General features: G+C 42.5%; 1 protein-coding gene across 1 annotated transcript in view; it reads right to left on the bottom strand.

Moving 5' to 3' along the window:
- gcc2 (GRIP and coiled-coil domain containing 2) overlaps nt 1-15,946 on the bottom strand; it is a 26,683-nt gene extending 10,737 nt beyond the window's left edge. The window contains exons 1-14 of the mRNA XM_084121679.1: nt 15,763-15,946; nt 15,283-15,372; nt 13,444-13,528; nt 13,294-13,361; nt 11,475-11,579; nt 8,843-10,876; nt 5,097-5,160; nt 4,905-5,005; nt 4,031-4,129; nt 3,849-3,947; nt 2,305-2,469; nt 1,480-1,584; nt 1,132-1,294; nt 912-1,012 (exon numbers count right to left, since the gene is read on the bottom strand). Coding sequence (XP_083977805.1) covers nt 912-1,012; nt 1,132-1,294; nt 1,480-1,584; nt 2,305-2,469; nt 3,849-3,947; nt 4,031-4,129; nt 4,905-5,005; nt 5,097-5,160; nt 8,843-10,876; nt 11,475-11,579; nt 13,294-13,361; nt 13,444-13,528; nt 15,283-15,372; nt 15,763-15,768 — 3,285 coding nt within the window. The 5' untranslated portion in view covers nt 15,769-15,946. The remainder of the gene's footprint in view (nt 1-911; nt 1,013-1,131; nt 1,295-1,479; nt 1,585-2,304; nt 2,470-3,848; nt 3,948-4,030; nt 4,130-4,904; nt 5,006-5,096; nt 5,161-8,842; nt 10,877-11,474; nt 11,580-13,293; nt 13,362-13,443; nt 13,529-15,282; nt 15,373-15,762) is intronic.
- Nucleotides 15,947-17,571: the final 1,625 nt, after the last annotated feature.

Genomic DNA, 17,571 nt, shown 5'->3' on the forward strand with positions numbered 1-17,571 from the left:
AAATGAACAAATCAAACAAAAGTAATTTAAATAGCTCAACACAACAAATGTTTCAGTGGTTTCCCCAAATTCAACTGAAAATGCAAATTTAAATGACTTTAATGAGTTTAAAAATGACTCAACTCCCTGAATATAATCCCTCACAACAGCACCAATCTGGAAAACAGGTGTTGTCTCACTAATCAAGGGCTTCATTAGCTGCACCAGGTGTGTTTGAGCTAGAACACATGAAATATCTGAACTGGCAAGGTCTGTCGAGTGTCACGTTTGAGAGCATGTTAGAAATAAGTCAAAAGAATGGTCCAAAAAGGAAAGAGAAGACACCATCGCCCTGAAGAACTCTGTCTACAGTTCAGCATGTGGAGCTCGTGATGCTCTGCATGTCAGTGAGGAAGCTGGAGCTCGGACCCCAACAGGACAATGATCCCAGCCATCCCTCAGACAGAAGCCTGGCTCTACATCTCGTCTGCAGCTCATAGCAGCAGAGGCTGCTCTACTGAGTGCTGAAGATGCTTGCCATGAAGGGGGTGAATCATTTTGAGACTGCAGAAGTCAATAAGATGTATTTTCAGTAAAATTTGGGGAAACCACTTGAAACATTTGTTGTGTTGATCTATTTCAATTACTTTTGTTTGATTTGTTCATTGCTAACAGCTGAAAGCCTGTACATTTTGCCAATAAACCTGATTTGCAATGGGGGTTGAATAATTTCCACTGCAACTGCATCTATCCACCTATTCATCTATGTTCTGCCTATGCATGTATGAATGAATGTCTGTATGTCTGTCTGTCTGAAATATGAAGTTTTTTCCTACAGTCGCTCCACTGTAACTGATGAAAGTTGCCGTGTGATATTAATGTGATATTAATGTCTAAGTAAAGGCTAAATGTACGCCTGCAGAGACACTCGCTTTTTGTTTTGCGTCTCCCAGATCTTTTTTGGTTTTGACCAGCAGTTGTTTCATCCTGGAGGCTTTCTCCTCCGTCTGATCCAGCGAGGACTTCAGAGACTCTGAGAGAAACACACATAATGAGCTTCATCAGTGTTTGATCTGTGCAGCCCCAGGGTTATTTCACTAGATTACAGCATCAGCCGCACTGGCTGAAGATCAACACAGCTTTCAGCAGTACCGATGTCCTGGTTCAGCCGCTGCTCCCGCTCTCTCTGTGTCTGGATGTGCAGCTGGTGCTCCTCCACCTGTCGGTCTCTCTCAGAGAGCTTGAGATTGAGCTCTTTCACCAGCTTCTCATAGTCCGCCATCTCCATGTCCATCAGAGAGCTCTGCTGAGCGCCCTACAGAGCAGGAGATCAGACACAACCATGACTAACTGGGCACTGGTGTTCAGACAAATGTCAGAAGCCGTCCTAAAATAATAATAATAGTGTACTCTCATTATATAGTGTATCTGCCCATCTGTGGGCCTCTCAGTCTGGGCACGACAGCCACACTGTGATCAGAGTGTGTTTGGTGAACATGCCTTTCTCAGCTGCTCGAGCTCCTGAGCCGTTTGCTGGAGCTGATGCTTGTGTTTGCTGAGCTGAGCTTGAAGCTCCTCCACCTCCTTGACTGCAGAATCATGGTCCTGGAGTAACACACACACACACACACCTTTAAAACTTCAATGGCAAAGAACAGAAAACATTCCTGTTACGATAACAGTGCGTATGTATACAGAGAGATCGGTGTTCGTACAGATACTGTAAAATGAAATTTCAGCACTTTTCAAGCACTACTGTTTTTGGTTTTCAAGGAATAAAATCAGAGATCTCACTTATCAAACAATATCTTTAATATCTTTCAAATTCTAAAAAAGGTAATCCAGAAATGCAGTTCCCTCATTCCCTCAAGTCCATCATATGAAATCACCTAAACCATTGAAAGGACACTATGACAAAGATATCGCTGTCCTCATTCAAACAGAGTTTCCCCCGTGAATATGTGACTGACATGAAGAATGAAAGCTGTATCATATACTTGGAAATATATGAGCAATATCACGCTAATAGCCATGTGATATGGCTCAATATCTATATCAGACGGGCTGCAGCTTCATTTGCGTGAAAAGATTGCATTTGTGTTTTTTTGTTTTTTTTAAATGTAACACTAATTTCATATGTATATGTATACATGTAGTGTCTTTCAATAATTCAAGCACTTTTCAAGTACTTATTCATAACTGTCATAAATAAAGCTGTTTTCAAGGACTTAAATTTCCACAAATTCTTCAAGGACTTCAGTCACTGTAAACCCTGAGGGACGCATCAGTACGCCAGCGTTTGCTGTAGGAGACGCTCAACTGTACCTTAGTCTTCTGCTCTCTGAGGAGCCGGTCCGCCTCCAGGTCTCGCTCCAGCGCACTCTTCAGCTTCTGCATCTCCAGCGCCTGAGACTCCAGCTGTGTGACGGTGCTCTGCAGCGACTCCACACGGGCCGCCAGATCCGCTCGCTCTGACGACAGCAGCTCGTGCTGAGGGAACGACACGCAAGACAATCACTACAGAGGAACACTTACTGAGGAGGCCAAACACACACTGCTCATCCCAACCCTTCTCTTGCTTATACACTCACAGTTAAAGCGTAACTCTCGCCAAGAGGCAACATCTACTCGAGGCAAACTTTCGTTTAAAGCAGGGTTCACCAATCTTGGTCCTGGAGGGCCGCTGTCCTGCAGAGTTTAGCTCCAACCCCAATTAAACACACCTGAACCAGCTAATCAAGGTCTCACTAGGCATACTAGAAACTTTCAAACAGGTGTGTTGGAGCTAAACTCTGCAGGACAGCGGCCCTCCAGGACCAAGATTGGTGAACTCTGGTTTAAAGCATAATTAGAATAGAAACGCCACTTTTAAGTTTGACAGTATTTTCGTTTTCGGTCAAATTGCCTTGTGAATGGGAGTGCTTGGGGCACGACAATGATAGCATCAAATATCACTATTTTTAAAACACTAAGAAGGCTCGACACAACAAGAAACTGTGCTGGAAGTGTCACCAGAGGCTCTACACATGAACCCCAGCACTGAGAACAGTGTGTGTGTACACAGAGTTTACTAAAGAGAAAGATTTTGAACAACTCACTGTGTTTCCGTCCACCTGTGTTTTGTCAGTCAAAAATAGTCGATCTCCGTAACAGGGAGGAGAGTAAAGATGGAAAGCTCCTAAAGCTTAGTTCAATATAAATTCACGGATAATTTGTTGTTTTCTCGTTAGTGAAAATCAATTTTGACCTTGTATTTGATAAAGGATCCTCATATAAGAAGCAATACTAAAATTCAGAGTCAGTTCTTTCGCATTCGGAGATCGACTATTTTTGACTGACAGAATGCTGGCGGATGGAAACACAGTGAGTTGTTCAAAATCTTTCTCTTTAGTAAACTCTGTGTTCACACACACTGTTCTCAATGCTGGAGTTCATGTGTAGAGCCGCTGGTGAGACTTCCAGCACAGTGTCATGTTGTGTCGAGTCGCATTTGTGTTTTAAAAATAGCGATTTTGATGCTATCATTGTCGTGCCCCATTCACTCCCATTCACAAGGCATTAACCTAAAATGCAAATACATTCAAACTTAAGTGGCGTTTCCATTCTAATTATGCTTTTACACGAACGTTTGCCTTGAGTAGATTAACAAAAAGAGCCTAGGCTGCATTTTGGCGAGAGTTACCCTTTAAACATGTCACTGTATTAAACACAAATGAATCAGTTATAGTGGATGTATGAAGAAGAGGAAGCACAGGTGTGGAGTATCACATTAACTATGGACATTTCAGAGTTTATTTGTAACACTAAATCTCCAGTCTATAATACACACTTGCTTTCACATGGCGGATGGATGGGTGTTTCTGAAGTACCTGCTGAACTGCATTCTGGAGACGTCTGGTTAGATCCTCATTGTGCTGATTGGCCTGTTCTAGCAGCTCCGTCTGCTTGTCATAGTCCACCAGCAGATTCTACAAATACATGATTTAGAAGTGCACGGGTTATTTGAACACTAGTAGATCTCATCGGACACTATAACTGGAGGAATGGAAACCTTGTAGTGCTCTGCTCCGTGGATGATGTCCTTGACGGATCTGGCCAGCCGGTCTCGCTCCGCCTTCAGCTGCTCCACCTCCTCTCTCAGAGCGCCGGCCTGGAGGCACAGACACAAGCTCAGTGAACAGCCCTGACCGCGGCTCGCAGAGGGACAGCCCTGACCGCGGCTCGGAGAGGGACAGCCCTGACCGCGGCTCGCAGAGGGACAGCCCTGACCGCGGCTCGCAGAGGGACAGCCCTGACCGCGGCTCGCAGAGGGACAGCCCTGACCGCGGCTCGCAGAGGGACAGCCCTGACCGCGGCTCGGAGAGGGACAGACACAAGCTCAGTGAACAGCCCTGACCGCGGCTCGCAGAGGGACCGCCCTGACCGCGGCTCGGAGAGGGACAGACACAAGCTCAGTGAACAGCCCTGACCGCGGCTCGCAGAGGGACAGCCCTGACCGCGGCTCGGAGAGGGACAGCCCTGACCGCGGCTCGCAGAGGGACAGCCCTGACCGCGGCTCGCAGAGGGACAGCCCTGACCGCGGCTCGCAGAGGGACAGCCCTGACCGCGGCTCGCAGAGGGACAGCCCTGACCGCGGCTCGCAGAGGGACAGCCCTGACCGCGGCTCGCAGAGGGACAGCCCTGACCGCGGCTCGGAGAGGGACAGACACAAGCTCAGTGAACAGCCCTGACCGCGGCTCGCAGAGGGACCGCCCTGACCGCGGCTTGCAGAGGGACAGCCCTGACCGCGGCTTGCAGAGGGACAGCCCTGACCGCGGCTCGGAGAGGGACAGCCCTGACCGCGGCTCGCAGAGGGACAGCCCTGACCGCGGCTCGGAGAGGGACAGCCCTGACCGCGGCTCGGAGAGGGACGCGACATCACCCACCTCTTTCCTGCTGGTGTCCAGCTCCTTCTTAGCCTTCACAGCAACAGCTTTGATTTTGGTCATGCGTTCATCCTTATCTTTGCTTGCTTTCTTCAGTATTTCTACACAACAGAAGAGTCATCAAGAATGTAAAGGGAAACGGTTCAGGCACGAGGGCTCATGGAGTGAAGAGTGTAACATGAACGAACATACCTATTTCATGAGATAGCGCTTTCATCTGCTCATTTTCATCAGACACTGATGACTCTTTGCACGTCTGGAAAGTGACAATCGAAGGAAAGAAATGTAAGATGTCACTGTTACAAATTCTAGAGTAATTCTGTAGAGTAATTTTAAAAACTTAGTTACGTATGTTTTATTTATTTTTCCTTGCCAACGAGGAAAAAATGAAGATAATTGTGACTTTTTATCTCACAATTCTGTCTTCTTTTCTCCGAATTGCCTGACTTTAATTCTCACAATTCAGAGATTATAATTTGCAATTCTGACTTTAGAACTTGCAATTCCAATTTTATTACTAACAATTCCAACTTTATTTTAAACAATTCAGTTTATAATTTGCAATTCCGACTTTATGCAATTCAGAGTTTAACCTATAGCTTACAATTCCAAATTTATTATTTCACATGATCCTAACTTTATTTCTCACAATTCTGACTTTATAATTTGCAATTCCTACTTTATTTCAAGCAATCCTGACTTTATTTCACACAATCCTGACTTTATTTCACACAATCCTGACTTTATTTCACACAATCCTGACTTTATTTCACGCAATCCCGACTTTATTTCTTGCAATTCCGACTTTATTTCACACAATCCTGACTTTATTTCTCGCAATCAGACTTTGGGCCCTATCTTACACCCGCCGCAATGCAGCGCCAAGAGCTACGCAAGTGTTTTTTGCTAGTTTCAGTCCGGCGCAGGTTTTCATTTTCACGTCCTGCGCCACGTTATTTAAATAGCAAATGCATTTGCGCCCATGGGCTGCTGGTCTGAAAATGAGTGTGTGTTCTGCGCATTGTTGGAGCGTTGCTATTTTGAGGAACAGAAATAGACTGAGCCATTGACCAACTGAAACCTGCTCTAAAGTCAATGGCGCAATATTTTTTATGTGGCGGGTCCACAACTAGCATACACTCTGCTTATTACACACACAGGGATGCACAGCTGCACACAAACATCCCAAATATTAAAATAAAAGGATTTTACAATGTAAAAGATTATTATTGTGTGCATAAAGATATGGTGAATCCGGCTTGTCTCGTAAATGTTCTGCTTGCGCACTTTTACCTCGCGCACGAGCAGATCCGTTTGCGCTCTGGAGACGCGTTCGGTCTTTCCACTATCAAATTCCATCATGTAAATAGCGAATCTGCCATGGCACGAGCACAACTGGCATTTAAAGGGAATGGGAGATGAGACTCTGATTGGTTTAACTCACGTAAATACCAAAACACACCAATTCCTCATTAACCCTCTGAGGTCGACAAACGCGCGGGCGCGTTTTGCTGGATTTTCTCCACATTGTAGCACTATAAACTTAAATTACTCAGTCATTTATAGTCATACAGAAAAAAGAAATATAAAAAAAGAATCTGTGATATTTCTCCTTTTGTATGTGTCCACTTACAATCAAACCAAAACTTTGTGCTTTTGTAAAATAAAGAAAATAAACAGGGTGTGCGTTCTGCCTCTCCGTCGCGGTGAACTTTTTTTTCTTGAGCACGTCTATAAACTGAAACATAACTCAGTGAATACTTGTCACACATTTATGAGCCATATACCTTTATAAACATTTAAGTGTGTACTTTTAAATGATCGGATTCAAAACGAAAACAAATATTCTCTGTTTAAGTAATTTGTATAAAACCAACAAGATGTCCAGCTTCTCAAACGCTTCCTCATTACAGTTAATTTGGCCACGCCCACTCGCACAAAAGATATTCACATGCAAATCTCCACATGGACCGCGTCTCGCTCATTACCTCAACAACAAAACACTTCACTTCACTTTTCGTCGAGTTTGAAAGACGTGCCTGAGCTTACATTGGATTTAGGCTACCTCAGAAGAAGAAGAACCCGATTTGAAGACAAGAAAGGTGTAAGGTAAGAAATTCTTACATATTAGTTTGTTATTGTTGCATAAATGTCACGTTGCAGTTGAACTGTTGCTAGATATATGGGGAATATTATAATATTTAGACCCGTGTTTACTGTTACTGTGTTTGTGGATATCTGCTCAAACGTAGATATGTATATGGTAACCATAATGTTTTATATTTGAGCGTGATTGCGTTTGAATGTATCATATTTTTGATAGCGATCGCGTTTGAATGTATCATATTTTCCTGCGCGATCGCGTTTGAATGTACACATCATATTTTGGATGAAAGCAAAACGCACCAAACGGCTTCATGTTTTTATTATTATCTCATTTCATATCATCATAACGGATGGAAACATTTGAAGTAACATGATAATCAATATATTTTTCTCTAGCTTAGTTGTTACTGAAATCTTTTGGAAGATTTATACTGCTATAGGTTATTTATTGTTATTATTATTTTATCTGGCACTGCGCATATACCTTATGCCTACAGGCACAACAAACCTGGTGTTCATCATTATATTATATATTGTTGGAAACATTTGTGTGTGTGTGTGTGTGTGTGTATTCTGTGAATTTTAAAAAGGAATTTTAAAAAGCAATTTTAACCAGAAAAATCTAATATTTATTTCCAAAATCGTGCAGGCCTTTCTCTTGATATCAGTATGTTCACTTTTTTTTTTTCAGGGCCCAGATGCCACTGAGGACTTCAACATTCACATGAGTCTCAGTACGTGAACACGGTAAAGTGAAAATCTTGGAAATGAAGGTATGTACAATGTTTTTAGGAATGGCACAAAGGTCTCTGTCTTTGAAGTGCTTTTTTGGCATTTGTTGTGTATCTTTGGATTATGTTGTGTTGTAAATAAATCCAAACAATTTAAAAGCCATTCTTTTTTAAATCTCCTCATTTACAGTATTGTGCAAGGTTGCTCAGAATGATAGGGGCCTGATAGCTCCTAATAGGGCCGTTAGGGGAGGTTCTTTGTCTTTCTCAGGTGAGAAAAGCTTACATATTAATGAGCTTGCGCATAAAGCTTTCTAACACAAAACACGTCGTAAAATTTTTAAATCAATATATTGTCTTATCTGAATGAGCAGTCAGGGTGATTTTCACATAGTTTTGCAGCAAATATTCTAGGCTACGTGATACAATTTTCAAAAGTCTTGTGAAGAAATAATCAGTATGGGTTTCATGGCCTTATTTCAGTGAGATTTTTTTTTTGTATTTTCACAAACCACGCATAAATGTCATTATCTCAAAACTACAAACTTTTACATACATGCTGCTGATATATTATTGTAGCAGAGTTTGTGCTGAATACAGTGTAATTAGACTTTAGCCATGAAAATGTCACAAGTAACAGAAATAACCAGAAATGTCAGAGCATGTCAGAACACCTCCAGGGCCCAGAAAACAGCTCAGACCTCAGAGGGTTAAGAGAATGGGGACAGTCCTTTTAGACCATGCGCCGGGAGCACCGACCATTTTTCCCGTCGTTAAACTAGCAGAAGTGGATTTGGACACCCTAAGTGCGCTTTAGATTGTTAAAATAGGGCCCTTTATTTCACACAATCCCGATTTCTCGCAATTCCGACTTTATTTCACGCAATTCCTACTTTATTTCACACAATCCTGACTTTAATAACTCGCAATTTTTACTTTATTTCTCGCAATTCCGAATTGCGAAAAAAAATATTTTCTGTCTGGTCTCTCTTGTAATTCTATTCTGCTATTCTGTAGGTAAGTTGGTACGTTGCATGATCTGCTTATAGATAAGTTTGGAAACAAGAAAACATTTTAGCCAGCATTACAAACACACAATACCTGTAGGAGACCAACTTCTTCTTTGAGCTGAGATATTAGAGTGTCTTTGTCAGCAAGAACCTGTTGGAGCTTGTTGGCCTCATGGACTTTCGCGTCCGTTTCATCCGCCGGCTCTTTTTCCTCTGAATTCTGGCTCAAGTCAGCAACTTGAGTGAGCAGGCTGAGGTTTTCTGCCCTCAGCTTTTCATTCATGGCCTGTATTTGACTCAGGTCCTTCTGCAATCCCTCTGTATCCAGCAGCACATCCTCCAGACTGGCCTTCAGCAGGTGCTTCTCGCGGAGGAGCTCGTCGATGCGTTCCTGACGCTCCTCTGCCGACTGCCTCGCGCTCTCCAGCTCGGCCACCAACCGCTCTACGCTTTCATCACACTGCTGGGTCAGGAGTGCCTTCTCCTCCTGAGATTTACTCAAGAGATGGTTTATAAGCATAGAGACATCCGACGTGCCATCAAGCTCCGTCTCAGAGAAACTCTGCTTGAGGATTTCAGTGATGTGGCTCCGAACCTCATAAAGATGCTCCTGACTAGCGTCCTTGTCTCGCCGAAGGGCGTTTCCCTCTTCCGACAGGCCCACGATCTGAGCCTGGAGAAGTCTGATGGTGTCTTGACTCTCCTCCTGTCTGGCTTGAAGAGCAGAGAGCTCCTCCTCGAGGAGGTTTATACGCTCGTCCTTTTCCACGCTCACCGACAGCAGCCGATCCTCCAGCGTACTGACCTGCGCGAGCTGAGCCTTGTGCTCACGTTCTGATTCACAAGCCATGAACTTCAGTTTCTCCTCTAACTCTAGCACAAGAGTCTCCTTGTGTTCACGCTCCGGTTCGGATGCCATGAACTGTAGCACAAGAGTCTCCTTGTGTTCAGGTTCCGGTTCGAATGCCATGAACTCTAGCACAAGAGTCTCCTTGTGTTGTAGATTCCCCAGGATTTCTTCCGTTTTGTTCCTCAGGTCCTCGAAAGACATCTTGCCTGCGTGGTCCGGCATATCCTCTGCATTAATGTGCCCTAACAATCTGTCCCTCTCCTGGAAGATGCTCTCAAGTTCCTCCTGCAGACCCTGAACCGAGGACACGGTTTGCTCCTTCATGGCTCTGTATTGCTTTATAAAGTGCTCTGTTCTCTCTCTGAGATCATTATGTGTTATCATGCTCTCATCTTCAGGAGGCGGCGAGCGTCTGTCTTGCGGAGTGTCGACAGCGTGTTCTGGCTGATCTCTTTCAGCATTGGAGCCAAAGCAAGCTTCCAGTTCCCTTGAGTCTTTGTTGTGGGACTCTTCTACGGTTCGGACGTCTTCATTGGAGATGCTGCGTGCCTCTCCCCTTTTGCCCACAGACGCTTCCCCGCTGTCTTTGCTCATCTGAAGCTCATTGATTGTGAACTCCAGTTCTTCCTTCTCCACGGTGAACTCCTCTCGGACCTGCTTCAGCTCAGACTCCAGCTCCACCTTCACATTTCTAAGAAACACGAGCTCTTCTTGAAACATCATGTTTTGAGCCTGCAAATCCTCAAGGGCTAGTTTCAGCCCGCCTTCCTCGTCGCTGGAGTCGTCCGAGGCCGAGGAGTCCGCCGACGGTTCCGGAGGCGCTGCCCGATGGCTGTCCTCCTCTTCCTCCTGCACGTCCTGCAGGAACCCCTCCTTCAGCGCCAGCTGCTCCGAGAGCTCGTCCTGAAGCAGCAGCAGGCGCTCCCGCTCCCTCTCGAAGTCCGCGGCGTTCAGCTCCATCTGCTCCTCCAGGTATCGCAGCTCGTCCTCGTACTGCTTGCCCAGCCTCTCCATCTCCCGCTGCAGATTCTCCACCTCCTGCTGGGACTCGGTGAGGCTCATCTGGTGGGACTCTCGGAGCGCTTCGGTCGCGGCCGTCCACTGCTGCTTGGCTTCCAGCAGCTCCTCTTGAGTTTGAGATATCCTGGACTCGTATTCAGTGCAGGCTGCCTTAAAGCCAGCAGTGAGCTCGGCTGTGCTTCTCTGCACTTCTGTACACTCTCTGTTCTTTAAGTCTAGTTCCTCCTGAAGAGCTGCTAATCGTCCCTCGGTTTCCTGTAAATACATTTCAAATAAAGTCATTGCTTCTTTACAGTGGATTTCAAGGTGCAGTGTGTAATATTTAGGAGGATCTGTTGACAGAAATGAAATATAACATACATAACTATGTTTTCAGTGGTGTATAAACACCTTACATAATGAAGCGTTATGTGTTTATTAGCTTAGAATGAGGCATTTCTCTCTACACACACCGCGGGTCCGCTTACATCGACATGTTTCTACGGTGGCCCTGAGCGGACAAACGCGTTTCGTCACTATGTTGTTCTTCGTGCAAAGAAGCGAGCTAAAGTCAGCGAATAAAACACTGACACAATGATGAACAAGTAACAATAATAATTGCAATAACATATCGTTTCACTGAATAATCAAGTAAACCTAATTTCTTGATTTGTCTTTGTAAAGAAACCTCATTGTTTAACTGGCTACTCTCTGCTGTCTCAGACGATGACATCACTTCCTGTCGGCCACTGTAACTCCTGTTGGGTGCAATTCGTAACCTCACCACTAGATGCCGCTAAAACTTACACACTGCACCTTTAAATGTTCTGTTCCCGAAAGAACACATGAAGCTCACAGGCTGAGTTAAAGTTACCTGTGCTTGTCTCTTGAACTCCTCGTGTTCTTTGCGCAGTAACGCGAGGCTCTGTTGACTCTCAGCCTTCTCCTGCAGCACAGCGTTCATCCGCTCGCTCAGCTCCTGGTGGAATCATGAACCGAAACACTGAGACGCATCCTTGCTACGGATCATTTTGATGTGCAAACATATAGTGAGGATGGTTTTTAAGTGTAGTATAGTCTTAAAGGGGCTTTCGCACCGGGTTGTGACGGCACTGAGAACTACTGCGCTCACAGCGCTCGTATAGACCCCTTTAGCGCCGACGTCACAACTACGTCACGGCGTTAGCTGGAGGCAAGCAAAGGGAAAACTGGAGGCGGCCAATACAAACCAGCACTGATTCAGCTACATAATAATGAGCTTAAAATATCATTATTAGAATTAAACGTCATCGTGTTGTGTTGTTGGGTGACTATTGTGATTATGTGAGAATCATCTATGATTGTATACATTGTTGTGATTGAATGTGACTAGACTTTCTGAAGAACCTGGTAAGAAAGAATAATCAAATACATAAAGTTCAAAAAGTAATTGTCTGTATCTGGAATTTTTATTTCTAGAGAATATTAAAATGGCACTGTAATGTCACTCTTTACATGGTCGTCTTCTTGGCGCTGGCTAGGCAGAACTGCGGATCGAACCACACAAGACCTGTACGTGACCATTCAGCACATATAGTTACAGGCATCTAAAGATTCATACGCCCTCAGTTTCTCTTTACGCTCGGTTTCTCTATCAGGTGTAGATGTCGGGCCACTCGACCAAAGTAATCCTGTCAGATCGTCCATCATCGAGTGTGTACGGGTCGGCCAGTCTGGTTATCTCCGTTAAAATTAACTTTTGCAAATAACAATCGTGGTCCTGGACAGTGAGTGACCTTGCACATTAAGATCAAATCTGATTTTCTCCAGTCATTGTTAAAAAACAAGCTAACAAAACTTGCTAACTAGCGTTAGTGAAGCGGCCAGAGGAATCGTTCTGCCTCCAGCTAAGCTCCGCCCACAGAAAACATCCCCATGTTTACTAACTGGAAAGAGGTCTATTCTCCGTTCATTTGTGATCGGTCTAATACGTCATTAGATAGAACTGTCATACATAGAAAGCAGACAGTAATGAAAAGTTACTAGCGTATGCCGTGTGGTTGATGTCCAGTGTTGAAAACAATCATAAACACAGTATATTACACATGTCTGTTTCTGTTAACACCACGCCAGCTTCTTCGGCTCTCTTCATGGTCAAAACCATACTAGAGTTATTATTTTAAAACAGAAACTAAACAATTTAAGACAAATTTTCCTAAGAATTCTAAAGCTACACGTTTTAAATTAAACTAAACTTAAAATAAAACAATCTCCTCAGAGTCGTCGAAACTCTACGATCCAGTAATACGTCTGTCAGACGTTATGATGTACATATGGGTGTGTATTACTCAATGTGTCAATAACTGTTCTTCGTAGCTAGTCGGAGGACCACTGTCCTGTAGGATCCGGTCACGGTCCGGTGTTCAGAAACTTATGAAGTATATGGACTCTTATATCATGTGGTTATTTGGTGTCCTTTTGTTTTTTTTTGGAAAGACAATGTACCCTGAAAGCAGCTTGCAGAAAAAACAGTTTTGTGAGAATCACCCTTTAATCTGACGGTTTACTTCGCTGGATATAGCAAATGATGACACAATTAACGCGTTAAACAATAAATAAATCTTCATTAATTTCCAAAAAAGGTGTGAGTTATAATCTACTGACACTCCTGCTTAATATCCAGAAGTGTGTGTTTGCCCAGATGATTGACTGACCTGGATGACGGAGGGATCCTCTGTGCCGGACGCAGGCCGCTTCAGCACCTCCACCTCCTTCTCTAAATCTGATGTTTGAAACATTTACAATGTTCAGATTTTACAAATGTATATTTTTTTACAATTAAGAAGCAACTCTTATAATCGTACCTGTACATTTTGACTTCATCTTCTGCATTGCCACCATCTGTTTCTTTGCGAACTTTATCAGGTCTTCTTTAGACAGTGAGTCCAGCTGCACAGAGAAGAGCACAGTCCGTCACTAACTCTCTCCTGAGTCGGGCTTCTCAGCCGAACGGGTCTGATCATGTTTGAGTCGGGCTTCTTCAGCCGAACACAGGCAAACGGGTCTGATCATGGTTCAACATTCAGTGAAAGTCAATAAATGCACAAGTTTCAAGCTTTTGGACCCCATTCACTTTCATTGAACAGACAAAAACATTCCTTTATATTCTTTTATGTCCTACATATATATATATATATATATTTATTATTATTTTATTTTTTTACAATATTTTCTTCAGATTATTTCTCTCCTATATATTTATAATTAGCCTCCAATAAGAATAAACTAAGGCTTTCCTCTGGATTTTTATTTTATTAGTAGTATTATTATATGATCAAGCAGTGGTGTGCCTCAAGGCTCAGTCTTGGGCCCTCTCCTGTTTATTGTGTATTTACTGCCTCCAGGACAGATCTTCCGTAGATTTAATATAAATGTTCACACCCAGCTCTATATATCTTCAAAGCCTAGTTCAGTATTACCGTCTTCCTCTCGTTTGCTTTGTCTCTCTGAAATTAAATCATGGTTTACATGCAATTTTCTCAAAGTTAATAGTGCGAAGACTGACATTTTATTAGTAGGCACTAAATCAAAACTGCGTAATTGTGGAAGTTTTACACTTACTATCGACAACTGTTATCTGTCCTTCTCCTCAGGTCAAGAGTCTGGGAGTCATCCCTGACTGTACTCTGTGTTTCGAGGCACATGTACACAATATTACACGGTCCGCATATTACTATCTGTGAAATGTTAATCGCCTTCGACCACCTCTCTCTGTTAATGGCACTGCTGTCCTCGTGCATGCACTAGCCCCCTCTCGAACGGACTACTGTACCTCTCTGATCAGCGGTGTTTCACAGACACTTGTTCACACACCTCAGATGGGTCAGAGTTCACGAACACCGCTGAGCACATCACTCCAGCTTTAGGGCACCTTCACTGCCTTCCAATCAGATATCGCATTCAGTTCAAGATTTTACTTTTCACTTCTAAGGCTCTTCATCATCTAGCACCTCATATCTGGGTGAGCTTCTTCATGTGTGTGTGCCCGATCCCTCAGTCTTCTGCGACTCTCGTGGTACCGTGCGTTTGACTACCATGGGAAGTAGAGCCTTTAGCTGTATTGCTCCGACGATTTGGAATACTTTACCTCAAGATATACGTAATAGTCTTAATCTTTCAATTTTTAAATCACGTCTTAAAACTAATTTTTTTAGATTAGCCTATCCTGCTTGATTTTAGTTATGTTATTGGGTATTGATTTTTTGTATTATTGTTTATTGTGTTGTTTTTTTCCTCTGTTTAATTATGTATTTTATTTATTGTAAGGTGTCCTTGAGTGTCTTGAAAGGTGCCCACAAATAAAATTAATTATTATTATTTATCATCAATGAAACGCATACAAATATGTACATAAATATACAAAGCAATAACCTAAAATAGACATTAACATTTCAACTTTAAACATGCAGTTTGTTTTCGAAAAGTGTTTCAAATATGCTTATTATTGCTTTTTTTTTTCACCAGTCAAGTCAATACCGTCTAACAACAATTTAGGAATAATAGCTACTTAGCATAGATGAGCTTTTACAAGTTAAACAAAGACTTCCTGAGCTTCTAGAACTGTACAGGTAAACCATAGCTGATGATGAACTGTGTCAAACACAGTATGATCGGTGGAAGTGTCACTCAAAGGAGGACCTCACCTTGGATTTGCCTGTCTGTCCTGCAGGTGACGTCACGGACTCGGCGTTCGCGTCACGCGGTGACGTCACGGCCTCGGCGCTCGCGTCCTGCTGCAGGTGTAAAGCGTTAATAAGACAATCCTACATTCCCTGTGTTAATTATGATTGTAGTTTAGTTCTATGCAGGATCACAGTCCGCGAGAAGCTGAAGTATCTCACACAGCAATGTCAACACTACTCTATAATATAGATGTAATCATTCTCATGTCATACTGTGGGATTGCCATAGAGGCATCATGTAAATACCATTCATTCCCTGTAACAGCCCTCACTCTTCATTACTAATGGTTAAGACTCTTTCTGTTCAGGTCACTAACTTTTAACACATGTAGCTGATCAACAATAAGACTAATTTGCATGCATTAATGATAACTGTTTGTTTAAATCAATCTATACACAGCTTCTACGGGAGATTTAAGTGTTTAAACTTCAGCGACTAACCTCCATTCTTGTGCGGAATCACGAAAGATTGATTGCTTAAACCGGGAATGGCTGGGAAACGATCATTTATTCACAAATCCACTGCGTGTAAACATATCTAGCATCTCTGTGCTGTTACTTCCGCCTTCGGTGCTTCCGCAGGAGCGCGAGGGAGGATCAGCCAATCGGGTTCGCTTGTCGACCCGGATTACCTCCACGTCACTGTTTGTTTTGGTTGCCACGTCTGTATGAATTACGTCTCGACTGTCCAATCACAGGCGGCTCGTGCGGAGCTCCAGCTGACCGGATTGGCTAGTCAGAGCAGAGGCGGGACTTGAGAACAACGGGACAACTACGGGAACAAAACTTTCTACAGGAACGTTCAATTCATATCCACAAACGCAAATAATAACACTATTAATCCTCCATGTACTTACTATATACTTGTTTTTATTTTATTTTTTATTTAAAATACATGATAAAAAGTGTGAGTTATAAAACACAAAACTCCAAACTGATCACACGTGCGTGTGTGTGTGTGTGTGTGTGTGTGTGTGTAGAGATGAGCGTAAATACATGGAAATGTATTTAAAATACAAATACAAAATACTGTGTGAAAAAAAATATTTAAATACAAATACAGTATTTTGTATTTGTAAAATACACAAAATACATGTGAAATTGGCCATCCAGTGCAGGTATAGATCACAGTGAATGAAGAAACTACACAGGCCTACTGACTTATCATTCCTAACCACATCTCTGCCCTTTCTTTCTTTCTTTCTTTCTTTCTTTCTGTCTTTCTTTCTTTCTTTCTTTCTGGCAATTACAAATAAACCTATGCAAAATAACAGCCATTTATATACTTATTTCTGGTTACAATGTATTCTATTATTTATGGTGAACACTATTAAAACATTCATACTGTATGTAAAACTGTGGGAACCTTTTCTGCTATCTAGCAAAAAATAAGGATGGGCGATTTGACCAAAATCTCAATTTTACTTCACAGTAACAATATCATGGTTTCACAATTCTCAATATCAGTTTTGATTCCACAGAATAAACTGAATTTCAAACTCTTTTGAGTTTTTTTTTTTTTTTTTTTTTTTGCAGGTAGTCCAATGCTTTTTAAGTAATTTTGTTTATTTTATGTGAAGTTTATTTGTTTCTATACATTTATTAAAATTAGAAAGTGTATCTAAAATTCAAAATTAGAATTAATTTAGATTCATTTGACACTATTTACCCATTTTTGATTATTATTTTTTTATGTTTTTTCCCCCCAATTTTTTACATTGTTAGGTATATCGGTAAAGTGTTACAGAATGCAAAAACAGGCTAACATAGACGGTTTATCCAATAAACAATTGCATGGTCTTTAAAATAAAAATGTAAAAAATCCTATTGGACAGAGTGGACACCAGGCACGGCGTTATGCGTGTACTTTTCAACAGGCCAACCCAAAACTCTTCTTCAAATAAATAATAAAAAACTTTTAAGATATTTTAATTTAGTCAAGAATTATTAAAAATCGGCAAATAAGCTCATAATTTGTGCTAAAATAGTCTAAATGTTTAGTTCCCTTACGAGAACGTTCTCTTGTACTGCGTTGCAAACGCTGTGGGAACCCAATTTAAAACGCCGTGCTATTCGCCTGTGACCAATCTGAGAATCCGAGGAGCCCCGGGACTATAACAGAGCAGTCTGAATATCACAGACCAGAATATCGGGTCTAAGATGATATGTAAACATGAAGTGAAGCCAAAAGGCCGCTAAGTGTGTATAGGCCTGGGTCGAAGAGCCAGGGACCTAGAATATATTCCCACA

The sequence above is a fragment of the Abramis brama genome (assembly GCF_963993115.1).
Source record: "Abramis brama genome assembly, chromosome: 8".
Taxonomy (NCBI): Eukaryota; Metazoa; Chordata; class Actinopteri; order Cypriniformes; family Leuciscidae; genus Abramis; species Abramis brama.